The sequence below is a fragment of the Eupeodes corollae genome, chromosome 1 (assembly GCF_945859685.1).
Source record: "Eupeodes corollae chromosome 1, idEupCoro1.1, whole genome shotgun sequence".
Taxonomy (NCBI): Eukaryota; Metazoa; Arthropoda; class Insecta; order Diptera; family Syrphidae; genus Eupeodes; species Eupeodes corollae.
In genome coordinates, this window is record NC_079147.1 from 8109677 (window position 1) to 8130264 (window position 20588).

Sequence of the window (20588 nt, forward strand, 5' to 3'; positions counted from 1 at the left end):
ACAAACACTATCACTCTGTAATTTCGCAAACCTGTTCGCTTGTTCTGGAATCGCCAGAGAAAAAGAAACCAGAAGCTCGTGGACGATCGGCCATCACATCTAGGATTATATGATCTGCATCTAAATCATTGGTTGATCGTCTTGATAATGTATGTATGGTGGTGGTTCCACTGCCCGAACCCTGTGCGGCATTTAAAAGCTGATCACGGCTGCGCCGATCACATTGTAACTGGGATGTCTTTTTCTTTGCTGACAATCCAGGAGAGATGGTAAGTCTTAGGAGTGTTTCCATTGGTTTGAGGACAGCATTTAGTGTTGTGACAGAGTTTGGATTGGAAAGATCAAGATGTAAAATCATTTTCGACAAATCTGTCATTATTCCTTTGCGCAAGAGTATCAAAAGAATTTCATTTCGATGCGGTGTTATTTTATTCAGCGGCATCGGATTATCGATCATTGTTGGCAAGAGCCCCACAAACACTTGTAAGCGCATGTGCTTGTCCGAACATTCTGGTAATATAAGAGCTCGTCTTATTGCAGCCTTGACCTCAGTTATTACGGTGTTCTGAACTGAAAGTTGGTCGACACAGTCTGAGAGTGATGTTATCAGAACACGAGCCATTGTGCTCACCTCACGATCTTGACAGTTCTCTTTGAGAGGCAAAAAATTGTCAAGAATAAATGATAGCGCCGACTGATCTTGTTTTATGAGAACACTATCTTTGGCGTAGTACATATGTTCGGTGATCAATTTGGGAGCAAATGTCTGGTAGGATCGAACTGCATCGGCAAGAATTTTTAAAATAGTTGACCTGGTTAGTAGGGGCTTATCATGCAAATGACTACTGCTCGGAACATGCCATCCACAGCATTGGTCACTTTGGCTGTCATCGGCTTGAGTTTTTTCAAAGGAGCCTGCATCTGTTGCTGAAGTTGATGCTTTCGGTGCAGATGTAATTCCCCCAAAAGTCAATGGTGTTTTTTCTTTGTACGCTGTTCTCGCTGCTGCCGGTGGTGGGAAATGAATGCATGGCAAGAGGAGAGCCTTTAGTAAGTCCTTGATGACGCTTGTTGATATATCATTTTCGCTTGAGTGCGAGTTACTGCAACTTGCCACATTGTCGTCAACATTCGAAGATGGTGTTGGCGCTGTCGTTTTTCTAACAATTGTTGATGCCTTGACTATAAGTCGAGTATCGTCATAGCAATTTGATTTGCCCTTCATGATGTTGTCTAAGCGAAGAACATTGGAGGCGGCACGCATGAAAGTCTTTGGATCACGTGAAACAGCTGAGCTCATTTGACGCAGGACAAAAATTAAGTCCCGATGATTGCTTGGAATCACTGACATAGTACGAGATGCAATAACTCGTTCCATAGTCGCAAGCAGAGTTTGAGGTTCTTCAAGAACGTGTCGGATCAGTAAAATGGCATACGTGGGGAATCCCATGTAGCCGCACATTTGACGCATACTCAATAAGAGATTAATGCCACCATTGTTTGCAAACACTTTTGCACTCTCTGCATCTTTTGTAAGCTTTACACATAGTTTCAAAATTGAATTTATTGTATCCAAATCAATGGCTAACTTGGGACGCATCAAACGCGCTAGACAACTCACTATAGCTCCTGTATCGTACTGTTGTAAACCAGTTGGCTCCTCATGAAGAACTATTCTATTCAAACCAGATTCCAATCCTTCACCGATGTCCCCTTCAAGCTTGCTGTCGTCATCGATTTCAAACAATCCAGATACACTCGATTCGGTATTACCAACAGCAATGGAATCAATACTTCCACCATCCGATGAGGATCGGGATTGGGGAATGTCGGCTGCTGCCTGGGAACCTGCCGACCGTGTGTTCACAGCACTTTGATCGGCGGCCTCTGATTGATCTCCGGAATCGGAGTCAGAAGAAGTTTCCGATGTTATGATAGAAGATTCTATTTTTGAGCTTCCATCAGTGACTTCGTTGACTTTAAGTCCCAATATAATCGGTCTATGGTTGCCAGTGGCTTCATTTACTTGGGACATGCAGTTAAAATTAATTGTGTATTTTTGTCGACCGCATGTGATGCGTACTGATCGCTCTCCGGCCACAAATGCTTTGTGAATGATTTCGTTGTTGGAACTTGAATATGCATTCCATTTGCCAGCGGGAGAATCGAACCATTTCCATGTTTTTGTTGTCACTGCGAGCATATTTGTTTTCCGCTGCATTATGTGGCAAGCATTGTCAATAGAATCAATGAATTCAATCAAATGTTGCAACCATCGGGGGGTAATCGGAGGTGCCCCCAACGCAATGTGTTCTTGTAAGATCGATTCAATTTTGTGCAACAACATTATTAGAGTGCTCAGTGACTTTTCATGTCGAATGGCCATGCAAAAGGTTTTACGCATATCCCTGTAGATATCGTCAAGAAGCAGACAACCAACCTTAAGCCTTATATATAGTTTTATTCCATAGCGACCTATAAGTATTTCTTCACGTTTGCTAGAATTCAAAGCATCACGAGCTTTAAGATTGTGCAACATTTTCTCCGCCCAATCTGTAATATTCTGAACTAAAGTTAACAAGAATTTTTGTTTCATATCTGGAGTGTGACGTCTATAGAGAACAGCCAACAGGTCAGCGCCAGAAGTTACAGTTTCTGGTAGCTGGTCCATTGTGTTGAACGTTTTCTTCAAGGCTTCTCTACAAAAGTTATCAATTGCAACTGCATCGGGTAACTGCACTGATTTCCAAGTTGTTTTGTTCTTCGATTCAGGTTCCGCTACCTGTGGAGCAGGTTGTGATGCTTCTGTATCTGACACAGATGTGGGTTTGTCAACGTTTGCGGGTTTGTCCTGACTCTGAACTTCTATTTCACTATTGTCCGCGCCTTCTTCATCATTGTCATCATCATCATCGTCGTCCAATTCTTGCTCAAAACTCAATAATCGTGACATTGCAGTTGCAGAAGCATTTCCGCTTGATTCAGGTCGATTTAATAGGAAATCAGTTGCCTGCTCTACTGAATTTGTGACAGCGAGAGCCTCGCTTACGTGCACTTCAGAGAATCCCATGTCCATGAATAACTTCAAATGATTCAAATTTACAGATTTTTTAACAGAATCTCTGTAAACCTTTCGTGCTTCGCCTTCTTCTTCGACCTTCTTAATTTCTTCTTTTCGCTTTTGGTACTTCTCACGAAGCATCGTTTCATTTTTAAGTATATGCTTCATGATAGCCATTATAGACTCAGCCATCCGAATGCCATAATTGGGAAGTGGTTTCTTATCCCAAATATCGGAGAGTGCGTTCAAAGCTAATGAATGAACCTTCACCATGTAGAAGACTGGTTCGAATTCAAGTAGTTGGCCTGCTGGTCCAGATGTGGGCCGCGAAGTTATATAATGCGGAGATTCGAAAATTGCTCGAGGATTTACCATTTTTTCAAGCAGTAACAACCATGCGTCTAAGAATTCGCCAGTACCTTCTGCGTACTCATTGCCTTTGATAAAGTTTTCCTTCTCTTCGTCAGCGCAGCCATAGGAGAGTGCCCATTTGAACATATCAAAGAAGGCCTCAAGGCCTCCTTCCTCACAAAACTGAGACAGCATTAAATGGAATGCGTAGCGTTTTTCATCAAAGAGCATGGGCCCAGTGAATCCAACTGAACAAATCAAGAAAGTCAACTTAAGCTTTGGAACACTTGGAGAGACTATCTTCTCATAACAAAAGCCATTAACTAGTATGTAACTTAACACTCTCGCGATGTCTCCTGCTTCTGTGCATGGGAAGTTGGCAGTAGATAGGAGTTCGTTTGTGCGTCGTTGGCGACCAGGTGTGCCAACACAAAGCTTTACCAAATTACCAAACAATTCAGCTAATGCTCGTCCGAGCCTCGAAGATGCCGCCAGTAGGGCTTTGATATAGCGCAATTGTCCAGGAGCTCCCTTTTCACGTCTTTTTGTGTCGCCGTCTATCTTCTCGCCAATACCTTGATCGGATGAGCATTTAGTTTCAGATTCTTCCTTTCCTGCGTCAACACGATTTGGAACATAAACTACTGAATCTGAAGACGATGTGGTCGAGTCAATTGAGATTGCCTCATCGTTCCCTGCAACCGTAGATTGAATTGTAACATCACTTACTCCCATTGCATTGGACGATGATGGGAATGGAGTCAAACATATAACATCATCATCGATGTCCATATCAACTCTGGCCTCTGAAGATTGTTGGGTAATTGTTTCGCTCGCAACCGTTGAGGTTGTTGCGAATGTTGAAACACTTTCACTTGCAGATGTAGTGGTCGCTGAGGATGATGGGGTTGAGACTTGTGGAGGAGTTTGCTCTGAAGACTCTTCATTAATATCAACGGTATCTCTTCTGAGTTCTGTTTGAATTCGATTTATCTCTTCATAATTATTGAAGTCGGCGCCTTTTGCTGCATTTGCATTATCTTCTGAGCACATTCCTAGCAAAATAGTACTCTCCCAAACCAAAGATGTATACAGTTGAACCAAGCTTTGCAGGAGCTTTTTGCCTCTGGCACAATCGATTCCCCATTTGCGCAGTAGAAGCATACGAACATCATTCTGGCTACTGCGACAGATGTGAACTAGCATTACAACATATCCATGGACTGCGCTCATTGCATGCAACAGTGGGGTGTAATCAGCGTTGGAAAATCCAGCTTCCATTCTCGGACAATTAGTCAACTCCTTAAGGAGGATACTTTTTTCTGGAGAATTCATATGGACAACTAGAGGATTGAGTTTTTCAACAACTTGTGAAAGTTGTTCGATTGCTACTTCAATTACTTTTGTTTCGTGGGCTAGATTCAAAACGGATTTGCAAACTGTTGCAACTGCTTGGGCTGTTGTTGTGACCGGAGAGTCAACTGGCAAATTGGGCAGTGACAATATTGAGAGCAGCGGCTGCAGTCCACCAAGGCTAACGAATTCTCGGCAGTGTTCTCCATTAGTACCATTACTGATAATGGCATCGAGAAACTTCATTACATTTAAGATATAATCAATCAATGGAACAGGCTCACGCTCCTCGGGGGTATTGCCAGAATGCTGGTATGTTGCACTTTGGGTAAAGGATGCTCTTGAGCTGGAGGCAGCGTTTTCGTTTCTATTTGAACTCCTCTGTTGAGAGGCTGATGAAATTTCCTCGTCGTCGTCGTCTTCGCCACTACTTCCGTTCCCATTGTCCTTGTTGGAATTCCGAGCTGCACTCGACTGTGATGCTGAACCAGTGTCAGATTTGGCATTGTTATTATTTGCTCGCCAGCAAATGAAGTGAGGGTCACTTCCAATACGAACAAGTTCGGTCAAAAGTTTTATTATGGACTTGGTGGCATCGGTACGCAAGCTTGGGTGGTGCTTGATTAGATCATCCATGGCATTGCCCAAATTCGTTGCCGTGTCACCTAAAGGATCTGAGCTGCGACGTCTACGCATTGCTATCAAGTAGTCTGGCGAAAGTAAGACTTGAAAGAGTCTATCAAATGGATGATAAGAAGAGAACTCTTCTAAGCCGCGCGCATTCAAGCACAGTGCAGAAAATACATTCGGGAGTGAGCCTAACACTTCTCTCGTAGCTGGAACTTCCTTACGTAAAAGTGAACGCAAAACTATATCTGTTAGACCACTGTCTTGCAATGTGCACAACAGAGACGGTTCCTGGAAAACATAGACTGTAACTACATCTGTTGCAAGCAGAAATAATGAGGGACCATAATAGTCAGCATTGCTGATTATGTTGCGCAAGGAACGTGGCAAGCTGCTTTCCATTACATTTCTCATGCCACTATTATATGCACTATCTTGAATGCTCTTTTTCAAGAAGTTAAGCATTGATTTCAGAAGAGCAGCTCGTTGTGTTACACATGCCATCTTTTTATCCTTTTCATTGGAATCAGTTTCTCTTTTCGAACCAGAAGTGCTTGCATTCGAAGAAGAGGAACCCGGCTCATTGTAGTGCAGGGATTTTGTATCGCTTTCTGATGAAATATTGCTATCTTCGTTTTCGTCCTTGTCTCTTTCGTGTTCGAATTCTAAATTTATACCTTCGGCATCGGTCATATCGGAATCTTCTTCACCCTCACGAATGGGACTTTTGATGTCATGTTTATTTGTATAATCAATTTCAGCTGTCCTCCTCCTTCTCTTCTTTTTGCCATCTTGTTGGTCTTGACGACAGTGATGAACTTCAGTTTCAAGTCGCTGAATAAATGCTCCCAATCCGTTGTTACTGTGAAACGTGTGCATATCAATATTGGTAATCAAGTCAATGACTCGTACTGCTCTTGTCACAAAGGTTATATGCTCCAGATCAGCCCCCGGCCAATTGATAACACGTAGTAAGGATTCCATCATACCACAAGCCACCAGAGCCTCGCCTCCAGCTTCATACGAGGCCAAATGGTAAAGGAAACTAAATAATGCTGTGGCCAGTGATAGTGGAAACAGATTAGTTTGCTTGAATATGTCGAATTCGGTTATATTGGTATTTTCGTAAGCAAAGGTATATTGATGCATTACTGAGTAAGATGCAACAAGATCGGTTTCCTTTGCTTGAATGGATATTAGGTGATTAATGCAAGCACGTACTAGCGTGGGTAAGAATCCATGGTACAGCGCTGCTCCTGTAACCTCTATAATTTTTGACAAACGAGATCCAGGTTTCCTATAAAAACAAATGAAAGGGGACATAGTTAAATGTATTCAAAATAATTGCAAATCGAAACAGTGTTTAATTTTAATATTTTGCAAGTGTAAAAATTTTGCTTCTATTGGTGTGATCCTTATATTTGTATTCAAAAGCTACAATTGTGTATAGGCTCTCGGAGACGTATGCTTAAATGACAACATCCAGCAAGTTAATACATAGACAGTACATTTTTTTTATAATAAGCAAACATTTAAGGGGATATTACTACCCTTATTATGTAAAGACACAGTGTGAGCACTAGAAAAGGGTGAGAGAGGTTGAAAGGAGGTGTTGGTGTACATTGATTTTGAACTCCTGAATATTACAATGCCTTGGAAAGACAGTGTAGTAAGGCATTCCACATTCGCGTAGTACGGCTAAAGAACGAATATCTGTACTTGAAGGTACGACCGAAGTTGGGCTCGAGGATATATCGTAGAAGTGCGAGTATTACGGTTGAACTGTTTAAGGGGAGGAATACAGCTGGCTATTTCACTAGAGCATAAACCGTTGAAATAATAGTAAAAGAGGGTGAGACAGGAAACTTTACGACGATGTTCGAGCGACGTAAATGATCCTATGATGGTATTATCACCAATCGATCTAAATGCTCTACGTTCAATACTGTCCAAGATGCTTAAGTAAGTTGCAGGAGCACCAGCCCAGATATGGGAGTTATACTCAAGCTTTGGACGTATGTATATAAGCCTTGTAAATAACAGCCAGATCAGAGGGGGAGAAAAACTTCTGGCATCGCCTTAGAAAACCCAAACATCTTGCGGCATTTTTGGCGACATCGCGTATGTGACCGTTCCACAAAAGGTGTTTGGTGTGATACACATACCGAGAATATCGAGATGTTCAGTTTCCTCGATGCAAGTGCCATCCATGGATAATGGCAAGGGGGTTGTATTTCGCTTTAACGATACAAGAAAGCATTGGGTTTTCGAAGCATTAAATTCCACGCGGTTTTTTAATACCCATTGTAGAATGCTGTTTAGGTCGGAATTTAATGAACTAATAATATTTTGTCGTTACAGTTCCACGTCCGAAGAGGAGGAATGTAAGTCTAAAAACGAATAATAAAAGCTAAGAGTTCTATCTTCAGCGAAACAATGAATTGGATTAGAAGTTGCAGACAGATCATTAATTAAAATGAGAATGAGTGTTGGAGATAGAACAGAGCCTTGGGGCACACCAGCATTTTTTTTGTGGCTTTTAGACTTGAACCCATCCAATACTATTTGTATTGAACGATCCGAAAGGTAATTACTAATCCAATGAAGCAGGGAGTCGTGAAAACCGAAAGCAAGCATTTTCGATAAAAGAGCCTGATGCCAAACCCTATCAAATGCTTTTGAAATATCATGTGCAATAATCTTACTTTCTCCAAAACGATGTAAAGATTTTCTCCATTGTTCGGTGAGATGAACGATGGGACCACCAGTGGACCTATTGCTAAAGCCGTATTGCCGGTCATTAAGAAGCTTTCGATCTTCAAGATATTTCTTGAGCTGATAAATTAATAAGCGTTTCCATGACCTTGGAAAGAAGGGACGTGAGTGCAATCGGTCGGTAATTAGAGGGTGAGGATGAATTGCCTTTTTTAGGGATAGGCTGGATAGATGCGGTTTTCCATCCGCTCGGAACGAGACCTGAGGAGTAGGGCGGATGCAAAAGCTACGCAGTGGTTTTACCAGCGTTTAAGAGCACCTCTTCAGAACAATAGCGGGGATACCATCCAGACCAGCAGATTTATGTATGTTGAGATCTTTTAGGACTCTCGCAACAGTCCGAGTGCGAAAATAGATTTGCCCAATAGAATACCTAACGCGATCGCTGACAGGCGGAGTCATTACACTCACTGGAGTTAGCTTTCTCGAGAGAGCTAACAAATGGAGTGTCATTGACAACGAGTGTAGGAACGAAGAAGAAGAATTTCTCATGTTTTTTACGAATGACCAACAAATTTTTCTGCCATGGACATTGCAGTATTTTTTGCCATAATATTTGGTCATGTAAAAATTTGGTCCGTCGAATATGGGCGTTGCAGGCCTTCCTGACTTGCTTGAACTTATTCCTCTTTACAGCTCGCATCGAACCATGCGTTTTCCTTAGGTCATTCCCAGGAGAATCAAACTTGTGATCATATCTGCGCTGGCGTCAACGTCACTATCGAGGAAGCATTTTGACCAGTTAAAGATCCTAAACTAATTATTGCGACCGTCCCAGTTGGCTTTCTCGTATTGCCAAACGGTTCTCTTAGGAGCTCTTTCTTGAGTTTTGACACTAGAAATTTGCTGATATGACACAATGGTCAGATGTGCCTAGAGGAAATAGAACATTAATAGTGTACTTATCAGGGTCAGAGGTAAGAAACAAGTCAAGAGTGTTTTCTGCTCGACCTACCACGTCCGATATTCGAGTGGGCTCGTTGACTAGCTGAGTTAGGTGATTCAACTCAGCGAAGATCTCAGCACACACACCTTCGGATGTTGTCTGGCCCGAATGTTGAAGCCATGAAGAATTGTGTACATTGAAATCGCCCGTACAAACGATTTCAGTCCGAGGATACAACGAAACAATTCTTTGAATGGAGTCAGACCGAGCAGCAAATTCACGAGAAGTTGATTCTCTGTCTAAATTTGGGCTTCAATTAAGGAAGCAATAAAGAATGATTTGCTTATTTATGGAAAATTTAAACCACATGAAATTATAGAAAGAATTGGTGCAAAGACCATATATTCGGTATCCTCATTTACTTGAGTTTCACTCAGTGCCAAAACAGCTGACCTGTTCAAAACAGTATGGAAGTACGCAGAGAGAAAATTCGCTGAGTATAAATTGCACTGGTTATAAAACGCAATGCAATTTGATGCACATTCTAAGCCGTGCGATTGTTAGAGAAGAGGGGAAAGTGAAGGATGGTACTCAATGTGCTATGCTGAGCTTGGCTTATCATATTTTTTTATTGTATTGTTGTTATTTATATTAAGCTGTTTTTTTTTTGGTATTGTTATTTATTATGTATATTTGTAATATTTAATAATTTGTAAGACAATTAACACGACTGGACACAAGACTCAAACAAGACGCGCAAGGGACGAACGACGCACAACACAGAGGTGACCTTCTCCAACAAAAATTCACTGACAACTGTTTATTGTTTGAAAGTTTAAGAGAAATTTTTAAACTCTATTTTGTTGGCTTCCGAATCTTAGCGATTTTGTTCGCTGTTGTTCAACTTGAAAATCCAAATGTGAACAACTTCGCATTTGGTTTTAATTCTAAATTTGATCGACCAGTTATTGTTTTTTTACTGTTTAAATTCTCACCTTAAAAGTTTATATTCAAAAGTAGGCCAGCTTTCAGTTTTCAAAATAATATTTTACCCGAGGTATTTGAGAAAGATGTCACCTAAATATCAGCCTCAATTTTAGATTTGACATTTTTGAATACGCTTTTTCTTTATTAATTCATATTCATATTAACTTGAAGAAATTAAATGATATAAAGAAAAAAGTGCAAAAATTGTGTACACACCAAAAGAGGAAGATTGGCTTGTTAGAACCGTATTGTAGTACAGTTGAATTATAGGAAATAAAAAGACGGACGGTACTACGAATAACTGCAATTAATTGGGAGCGTTTAGCCACTGAGTTGCAGCAGGCAAAGAATCAACTTGCCAATGATAATAAAACTCAATGTATTTGTTCTGAAGAGATTCAAACACGAAACATTTTTCATTTTTAATTTATATTTTATATTTTTTTGACAACCGATTTCAAAGCAAACTGGCAGTAACTAGATTGAAGATACAAATTATCAAGTTAAGTTCTACTTTGAGTGAACAAACTTGCTCTAGAATTATCATTCCATTTTATTGCTTCTTCTGACAAAAATTAATCTTGGTTTAAATACAAATATTTTAAAAATATGATGATCCGAGAGAATTATTGGGAAAATCATCCGTCTTATGCTTTTGTAAGAAGTTGTTGGCGAATAAAACAAGATGATAGGGGTCGAGCACAAAAAATTGGACGACCATGTGGTAGTTGCTAAGGCTCGACGTGTTTTTATGAGCTCGGCGATTGTTGCAAAATTCATTCCAAAACTGGTGAATTTTGACCAAAAAAACAATCGCTCAGGAGCTGTTAAATGACGTCAACGACGATCCGAGTTTGTTTGAAAGGGTCATAACTGGTAATGACACATGGGTGTACGGTTATGACGTCGAAACCAAAACACAATCGTCCACCTGGAAGTATTTAACGTCACCAAGAGCGAAAAAGACAAGTCAAATTTGATAAAATGTGAAGGTTTTGCTTACTGTTTTTTTCGATTCTAATGGCATAGTGCGTCAAAAGTTCTCACCACAAGGTCGTACGGTTAATAAGAAGTACTGCCTTGAAGTTTTGCGCCACACGTTCGCATGAAGCAATCCGAAAAAAAACGCTCAGATTTATGGAAAAACAATTCATGGCTTTTGCACCACGAAAACGCACCTGCTCACTCGTCGTTACCTGTTCGTAATTTTTTGGCCAAAAACAATACCGTAGTCACGACCCCAACCTCCATATTCACCAGATATGGATCCGTGTGACTTTTTCCTGTTTCCAAAGTTGACGGCCTTTTGCCTCGATTAAAGTAATATAGGCCGAATCGCTGAGAATGCTCGAGGACATTTCAAAAAGTGAATATCAAGAGTGCTTCGAAGATTGGAAAAAAAACGCTGGCATAAGTGTATTTTATCTGGGGGGCTACTTTGAAGGGGACCACATTGGTGTAAACGAAGAAATAAAGTTTTTTTTTTGTACTTTATGAACACACCTCGTATATCGAATATTTCTCCGTTTTTAGTCTTTTGATAGTTATATTTTTATTGACTCGTAAAGTACATAGGATAGGGTTATGTATGGAATAACACATCGGACAAATGGCCTCCACGGCTTTGCATGCACATGCGCACTCTTTTGTTGAAATTTTCCATGACCATTCTGCATAAATGTGGCTGAATTTCGTTGATGCAGCGTTGAATATCCTCCTTTAATGCACGGGTGGTTGTGGGCTTGTTGACATAGACTTGTGATTTCAAATAACCTCATAAAAAGAAGTCTAATTGTGTTAAAACACACGATCTAGGAGGCCAATTTTGATCACCGAAACGAGAGAGTACACGACCTGGAAATGTCTCATGCAGTAATTGAATTGTTTCACATGCTGTATGACATATGGCACCGTCTTGTTGAAACCACATATTGGACACATCAATATCATCCAATTTTGGCAGAAAGAACTGTGTAATCATGTCGCGATATCGAGCACCAGTAACAGTCACTGCTTGACCAGCATCATTTTCAAAAAAATATGGCCCAATTATGCCTCCAGCCCAAAATCCACACCATACAGTCACGCGTTGTGGATGCATTTGTTTTTCGACAATCACATGTCAGATGTGTTAAATCACACGATCTAGGAGGCCAATTTTGATCACCGAAACGAGAGAGTACACGACCTGGAAATGTCTCATGCAGTAATTGAATTATTTCACGGGCAGTATGACATGTGGCACCGTCTTGTTGAAACCACATATTGGACACATCAATATCATCCAATTTTGGCAGAAAGAACTGTGTAATCATGTCGCGATATCGAGCACCAGCAACAGTCACTGCTTGACCAGCATCATTTTCAAAAAAATATGGCCCAAATGCGGCAATTTTGGCGATTGACAAAGCCATCAAGATCAAAATATGCTTCATCGCTTAGGATGATTTTGCTCGAAAAATCAGGGTCCATTTGTTGATGTTCAATAATCCATTCAACGAACTCTCTTCTCTGTCCATGGTCATTAGGCTTCAATTGTTGTGTTAATTGAATTTTGTAAGCATAAAGACACAGATCTTTGGTGAGTATACGCTGTAGAGAGGTTCTTGAAATTTGTAATTCTTGTCCAAGACGTCGAATTGAAGTTCCTGGATTGTCAGCAACACTCTCACGCACTTCTTCGACATTCACATTTGAACGGCTTGTTTTTGGACGACCAGTGTGTTTGGCGTCTCCAACGGATCCAGTCTCCATGAATTTTTCAATTAATCTCTTCACAGTTGAAGAAGTTAAAACACTATTCCGACCATATTTTGTATGAAATTTTCGAACTGCAGCCGCCAAGCTTTCACTATTTTTGAAATATTCTTTAATAATGAAGACACGTTGTTCTATCGTGTAACGCTCCATTTTTAATAACCCTATACTGTTAGCTGTCAAATTGCATTTTTTTTCAGGGTTGCCAACACTTCACTGCACAAATGGCGGCAAATTCAAATCTTGCGTTAATTTTGGGACACCCTTTAGCTATCTTTTCTATATATTGCTAAACATTTTCAATAAGCCACTCTTCCTCTTTTGTGGAATATACTACTTTTGCAATGCATTTCAAGCAGGATTTAGAAAGTGCTATTTGACTATAGACCAAGTATTCAGTTTGATAAACATTGCAGAGGACTTCAAAAGAAGGAAACAAAAATTGTACACCTTTTTTGTGGATTTTCGAGCTGCGTGTGATTCAATCGCCCGTGAAGCGCTTTTTTATAAGCTTTATAAGCTTGGAGTATCAAGTAAAGTTGTTACCCTTGTCAGAGCGATGTATGAAAATAATGCGGCCTACGTTTGGGATGGGGAGCATATATCTGAAGAGTTTTCAACAGAAATGGGAATTAAACAAGGCTGTGTGTTGTGCACACTACTATTTGCTTTGTTTTGGAGGAATCCAGTTCGGAAGTACTCGTATACCAGGTCTGATATTTGCGAATGATATTGTTTTTTTTTATCTGAATCAGTGGAGGGAATGCAGCGTATGGTGAACAGACTGGAGACATACTGTGAAAATTGGAATCTGTCAGTTAATTAACAGAAGTCTAAAATTATGATATTTCGGGGCGGAGGAGGAAGATATGCAAATAATGAAAAGTGGATGTATAAAGGTGAATATGTTGCAATTGTTCGAGAGTAAAAATACTTAGGGGTATATATACAACATAAAAAAGCAATTTGAGTCCAAGCTAGTGGAATCGAAAAGAGCTTATGTGTGGAAACTTTGCATCGATATTAAAGGTGTCGAGCATAGTTCAAAGTTAACATTTTTTCATGCGACAGCAGCTTCTATAATGCTTTATGGCGCTCAATTTTGGGGATATTGCCAATACGGTGAGGTGGAAAGGTTCCTCAGGTATTTCTTAAAGCGCATTTTTCGGCTACCAATTTGCACTCCAATTTATATTCTACATTTGGAAACAACTGAACCTCCATTGTACTTAAGAACCTTAAAGCTGCATTTTGACTACATTAAGGTGATGGAAATGGACGAATAAAGATTGCAGAGATAAGTACTTAAAAAGACTTTGTCATCCAGGGTAATCTAGTCAAAAAGTGGGAGGAGTTGACCCTTAGCTTAGGTGAAAGTATTGAATTTTTACCCGGTATTAGACTTTTAGATCTAAAAGACAATTTTAAAACAATAATAGAGAAGTTAAGCCATGTCGCGTATAGAAGTTTTAAGGAGGAAGCTCAATCTTCGCAACATAGAATGATTTACAGTACGAACATACCTCCTTAACCGTTTCCTCATAAGTATGATAAATGTTATATTTAAAGTTAGAGGCGCACTATTAAATTTAAATTACGTTCCGCATCGACTAGATCTGCCGATCCCATGAGACCTTTGCAATCTTAATGTGAGAAAATGTACACCACTTCATTGCAAGATGCCCTGTTTTGATAGAGTTTCGTATAAAATATATTGGAGCAGCTGTGATGGAACTGGCTGAAACATTGGAAGTTCTGAATGGAAAAGTAGTATTTATACAAATATATTACAAGTGCATTGCGCTATAGTCAATGTATCAGCGAAGGAGACTTTTAATTAAACAACTAGGTTAATTAAACTTAGATCCATTGTCAATCTGGTAGACGGCCACTGGCCAAACCATATTTACCTTGTGAATATACATAGTTTGATAATTGTTAATTTTAAAACCATTTTTTAAGTAAAGTTTTTCTAACTAACTAGCTTCTACTTTTGGAGACTTGGGTTTCTTTGGCTATGACTGTTTCTTTTTTTAATGCACACAAACAACTAGAATTTAAGTTTCACAAAAGTTGAACAACCTGAGAATTTATGATAAGTTGAATGAAAGTAAAGAAAGTACTTCTAAACATATCTTATTTTGTAAACATTATACTTCTTTGTATACTTACTTTGGAAAATGTGGATTTCTGTCCAAATGAATGATTGACGTCAATGTTCTTAAAGCAGCAGCTCTTATTTCTACCAAATGAATGTCTTTTACTTCCAAAAGCTCAACCAATTCCTCCAAAAATCCAGGATATAGTAAATTATGAATATTGTCCAGTATTGCATTTGAATACACCAACACCGAAATTGCTTGTAAGCGTGCTTGGACAAATTGTAATCTCATGCGATAGTTATGGAAAGTTGCTGCCAAGCGGATTCTAGTTAGAATGTGCATCTAAACAAGACACAAATTAATTACATTTTTTAGAATAAACTTATTAAGGTTGCTAAATAACTTCCACAGAAACTTACTAACGGCTCAACTTCCATATAATTATAATACTTAGAAACTTATTAATGGAAATATTTAGCAAACCTAATTCCATTGAAAGAATGCTGAATGTATATTATTTATAAACTTACCCTTTGATCATCTCCCAAGTGTGGAATTTTATCGCAAACTATTTTTGCCATGGAGGCGGGTGATTCTTTGATTTTATCAAGGCCAGGAACTTCTATAAAATCCAATTGCCCTCCAGCATTATAGTATTCAAAATACAGTGTTGATGATGACCGCGGAAGTCGGGCATCTTTTTTACAGCATTGCGCAAGTGAAAATCCGTTTTCCTTTCCTCCCCAGCTCTTAAAAATTAAATAATAAATTTAGAATATTTAAATACATTGAATGCTAAGGGCACTAAACGCATTGTTGAAAGTTATCAACGGCAAGAGAATTTATATAATCTACTAAACTTAACTTTTTAAATGGTGTACACAGTAAAATTATTAAATATATTTTGTTTAATCTCTTATTGTAACTTTATTTACTTACCTCAGCAAAGTTAAAAAGTTTATTAAGCAGGGACACTTTTTTTGTGCTATTCAACCTCGGTATAAAGTTGCTCCGTTTGGAGAACATATATAAAAGATTTAAGACACACATGACTATGTCCATGTTTGTTGATGAAAGTAATTGAGTCAAGTGTTCAATAGAATTATACAAATGTCTTGAAAATGAATGTTCTATCAAGAGGGTTGTAAAATTTATTACATAAAGCAAAAGCCGAACATCCTATTCCAAAAAAAAAGGGAAAACAAAATAAATATTAATATTTTAAATTTAATTTCGAAAGCTGTTTAAATTAAAACTTACCGATGGTGTATAATTTGTGTCACAATACAAAGCAAATTCGTTTTCTGGATTTTCTTTTGCAGCTTCTGCCAAGATGTCATCAAAACGATCTAAAAGCTCAATCCAGTGATAGAGTTCACACTTTCCATAAACCCAGCCACGGAGCTTCTCCAAATATTCCAAGAGCTCTTTTCGTGTCTTTCGCGAATTCATGTCCTCTATTAGTTGGCGACACTCCGGAGTTAGCTCCGAAGTGCCTTTCTTAAGCCGATTTGTATCGACTTTCATTTTGGTTTGGTTATTGAATAAGCTATAGCAGCTTTTATTCTAAGTTTTTATAAAATTATTACTTGTTTGTTGTCATTCCTGGAATGTGAAATGAGATTTGATTATAAATTTATAAATGTAGTAACTTAATGAAAATTAAGAAAAAATATATTTCATATTCTTAAATACGTTCCTAATTAAAATTTTCATAGGATATAACCGTGCACTTTGACCTTAACTATCCAACAACTATTACTATATAAATGCCACATTTTACAGTCTGCCATTTTTCGAAAACTGGACGAATGAGAATTTTGCTTTTCTATATTCTTAAGGTAGCGCTAGGGTTCATAATAAAAACCTCAATGAACCAAGTTTTAATTCGATTGTTGTTCATTAATTTATTCATATTGAAGTGGTTTAGATCCTTTTATGAATAGTCGCTCTTTTTGGATTTATACAGGTTCAAAGTTACAATGATCCTTCCCAGAATTTATTCAAAAGTGTAGGGTCATTATCAAACAATGGGTTCGCTTTAAAGAACACTAAGTTTTCAGCAAAGCTGGGATATTTCGCGAAATAGTTACCTATCAAAATACCTTTAAACGGAAATACGAAGCATGAAAACAATGGAATGAAATTAAATAGGATAATGTGTTAGAGGCTGGCACTTGACCGATTCAGGTACTTTTAAACCACTATCAAGTCATGGTAAATTTAACGATTCTAAAAGAATATTAATAACTTCAACCAAATTGGACAATGGTGTATACAAATAAATAAATTAGGTGGTGTAACAGTCCGTTGAGAACTTGAACCTAGTGACTTACAACTCTCAACCTTTCTTGTTTGTGAGTACTGTTGTCAGGTATGGAGGCGACCTTTAATTTTAAGCCCATTCCGAAAGGCTTTTCAGAAAGCACTTTTCACGACAAGGATTACTCTTGGAGAATTTGTCAATTTCTTGCAAGAGGCAGTACCCATGAAAAAAAAACTCTAGATAGGACAGGCTAAGACCTCTGACATGACAGTCTACCGCATGGGATATATGTATATATATTACAAAGATAAGTAACAAAATCAAAAACAAACAACAATCGCTAAATAATACTTTGCGGTATTCTATACCTTCATCCGCTTATAAATTGTTTGCATATTCAAACTCTAATATCCATGTTAAATACTTAAAATTTTAACATAATCAATACATTGATTATGTTAAACGTAATTATATGCAATCTAAAATCGATTTTGGAAAGTTAATTCAGTATTTAACGCTTAATAAAAATCTAAAATTACGCTTTAAAAAACTTGTAATAGCTGTAATAGCTTCAGCTCTTCAAATGTGGTACATAGTCAAAATAGTTTCGTCTTCGAAACAATAAATAGCCTTGAAGTACTGAAAACTATAAATACACTGAATAAATCAACCTCAATTGGTGTTGAGGGCGTTTCTAATAAATTGTTAAAAAAACTGCTTTATATTTAGTGGATGTTTTGACGCATATTTTTAATAAAATTGTTTTTTTCAGGTGTCTTCCCAAATGGCTTAAAATCTGCTTGTGTTATACCCATTTTCAAAAAGGGATGTAAAGAAAAAATTATAAAAAGTAGAACCTTACGATATCTCACAAGCAAGAATTACTTTAGCCCCTCACAGTTTGGATTAAGATCGGGAATGTCAACAGAAGATGCTTTATTAAATTTCTGCTGTTCAATACAACAAGGAGTGGACAAGAAAATGAAATGTGCTGCGCTTTTTGTTGACATTACAAAAGCCTTTGATATGGTCAGTCACTCTATCCTTTTGAAAAAATTGCATGATGTTGGTTTGCGAGGATTCATCTACAATTGGTTTGAATCCTACCTGTGTAAAAGGTCTCAAATAGTCAAAGTAGGTAATGGTTCTAAGTGATTCCATGGATATTAACTTTTGTGTCCCACAAGGGTCAGTTTTTGGGCCCATTCTTTTCTTGGTTTATATAAATTCCATCTTCAATCTGCCATTTTTAGGGAAAGTTAACGCATTTGCTGATGATATAGCAATTGGATACAATTCACATAGTCCATTAAATTTGGTTTCGGATATAAACTATGATGTACATTTATTAAGGCTATGGTTTGCGGACCATAAACTTTTAGTCAGTAACAAATCCAAACTTATGATGATCAGCAATAGACTAAATGACATACAATTATTGTTCCATGCTCCGTCTTGTCCTAGGTTTAAACTCTTCAATAGCAAATGTCTAGCATCTCATTTAATAAATACTTTCAATTCTGAAGCAAACTGCTGCAGTACCTACATGCTTCAATATAGAAATAGTGAAGGATTTTAAGTATTTAGGTGTCAAAATTGACCAACATTTAAAATGGACTGAGCACATTATGGATTTAAAGCCATATCTTCTTTCAACCGTAAGATGCTTTTATCGGTTAAAAAATATTGTTCATTATCCACGTTAAAAAAGGTTTACTATGGTATTTTCCACTCGAAGTTACAATATGGTATCAGTTGTTGGGAAGGTGCATACTTAAAAAAAATCCAACAATTAACAGTTCTTCAAAAAAGTGTCCTAAGAAAAATATGCAACGCTGCCCGCCTCGCTCACTCTGCAGATTTATTTAGACAAACAGGTATTCTACCAGTAAGACACTTGTTTTTTTTAAGGTTTTGAAGATATTTTTTATGAGGAGTGGTTATTTGGAAAGCCCTATGAGTAACACATATAACATGAGAAATTCTAACTCGGTTCGATCAAACATTTTTCGAACTACACTTTTTGGGAATTCTTACACTATCGTGTCTTGCAAATTATGCAACAGCCTTCCAGCTGAATTACGAAGCATTAGAAACCGTCCACAGTTCTTAAAATAAGTTAAATTATGGATTCTTAATTTCGATACTTATAACATTTAATCTTTGTTAAACTACGTCATTTGATAATATTTATTCCCTTTATTTGGATAGAGAAGAGAGTTAGTTCGTTGAATGGATTATTGAACATCAAAAAATGGACCCTGATTTTTCGAGCAAAATCATCCTAAGCGATGAAGCACATTTTCATCTTGATGGCTTTGTCAATCGCCAAAATTGCCGCATTTGGGGTTCGGAGAACCCACATGTGATTGTCGAAAAACAAATGCATCCACACCGCGTGACTGTATGGTGTGGATTTTGGGCTGGAGGCATAATTGGGCCATATTTTTTTTTAAATGATGCTGGTCAAGCAGTGACTGTTACTGGTGCTCGATGTCGCGACATGATAACACAGTTCTTTCTGCCAAAATTGGATGATATTGATGTGTCCAATATGTGGTTTCAACAAGACGGTGCCACATGTCATACAGCCAGTGAAACAATTCAATTACTGCATGAGACATTTCCAGGTCGTGTACTCTCTCGTTTCGGTGATCAAAATTGGTCTCCTAGAGCGGGTGATTTAACATCATTAGACTTCTTTTTATGGGGTTATTTGAAATCAAAAGTCTATGTCAACAAGCCCACAATCACCCGTGCATTAAAGGAGGAGATTCAACGCTGCATCAACGAAATTCAGCCACATTTATGCAGAATGGTCATGGAAAATTTCAACAAAAGAGTGTGCATGTGCATGCAAAGCCGTGGAGGCCATTTTTCCGATGTGTTATTCCATACATAACCCTATCCTATGTACTTTACGAGTCAATAAAAATATAACTATCAAAAGACTAAAAACGGCGTTTTCTATTTAATTCAAATCTTGCGTTAATTTTGGGACACCCAAACCTTCACTAAAATTGCCAATTGCCAACAATTTTTACCCAAATGCTGTTCCATAATACACAAAATTGATAATTTGGAGACAAAAGAGAGCGCTCACGAGAGAGTAAATTAATTTCTCTTCAAACAAATTCTGCACAAGAAATTTCTGTGGGAGAATTGATTGGTCTGTCGAATGACATACTGTGGTACGTAAATTGGCTGTTGTAGACAGTTTACGTAGTGGCAGTTTTCCTCGCTGAACTGATGTGGAACATTGTTATTCTATGGTGTAGTGGACCTGCATATATTTATAACTATCAATTCCCCCCTCATTAAAGTTCGGGTTGAAGAGATTATACACTTTTATAAGTTTCAATTTCCGTTGTCTATCATCTCTCGAGTCGAAATGTTTCGATTAGTTTTTATATTTGGTATTTT

The 20588-nt window shown here is 38.1% G+C and overlaps 1 protein-coding gene across 1 annotated transcript in view; it reads right to left on the reverse strand.

Moving 5' to 3' along the window:
- LOC129942246 (E3 ubiquitin-protein ligase HUWE1) overlaps positions 1-20588 on the reverse strand; it is a 37171-nt gene that overhangs the window by 11668 nt on the left and 4915 nt on the right. The window contains exons 2-6 of the mRNA XM_056051100.1: positions 16160-16504; positions 15839-16078; positions 15430-15648; positions 14970-15241; positions 32-6689 (exon numbers count right to left, since the gene is read on the reverse strand). Coding sequence (XP_055907075.1) covers positions 32-6689; positions 14970-15241; positions 15430-15648; positions 15839-16078; positions 16160-16426 — 7656 coding nt within the window. The 5' untranslated portion in view covers positions 16427-16504. The remainder of the gene's footprint in view (positions 1-31; positions 6690-14969; positions 15242-15429; positions 15649-15838; positions 16079-16159; positions 16505-20588) is intronic.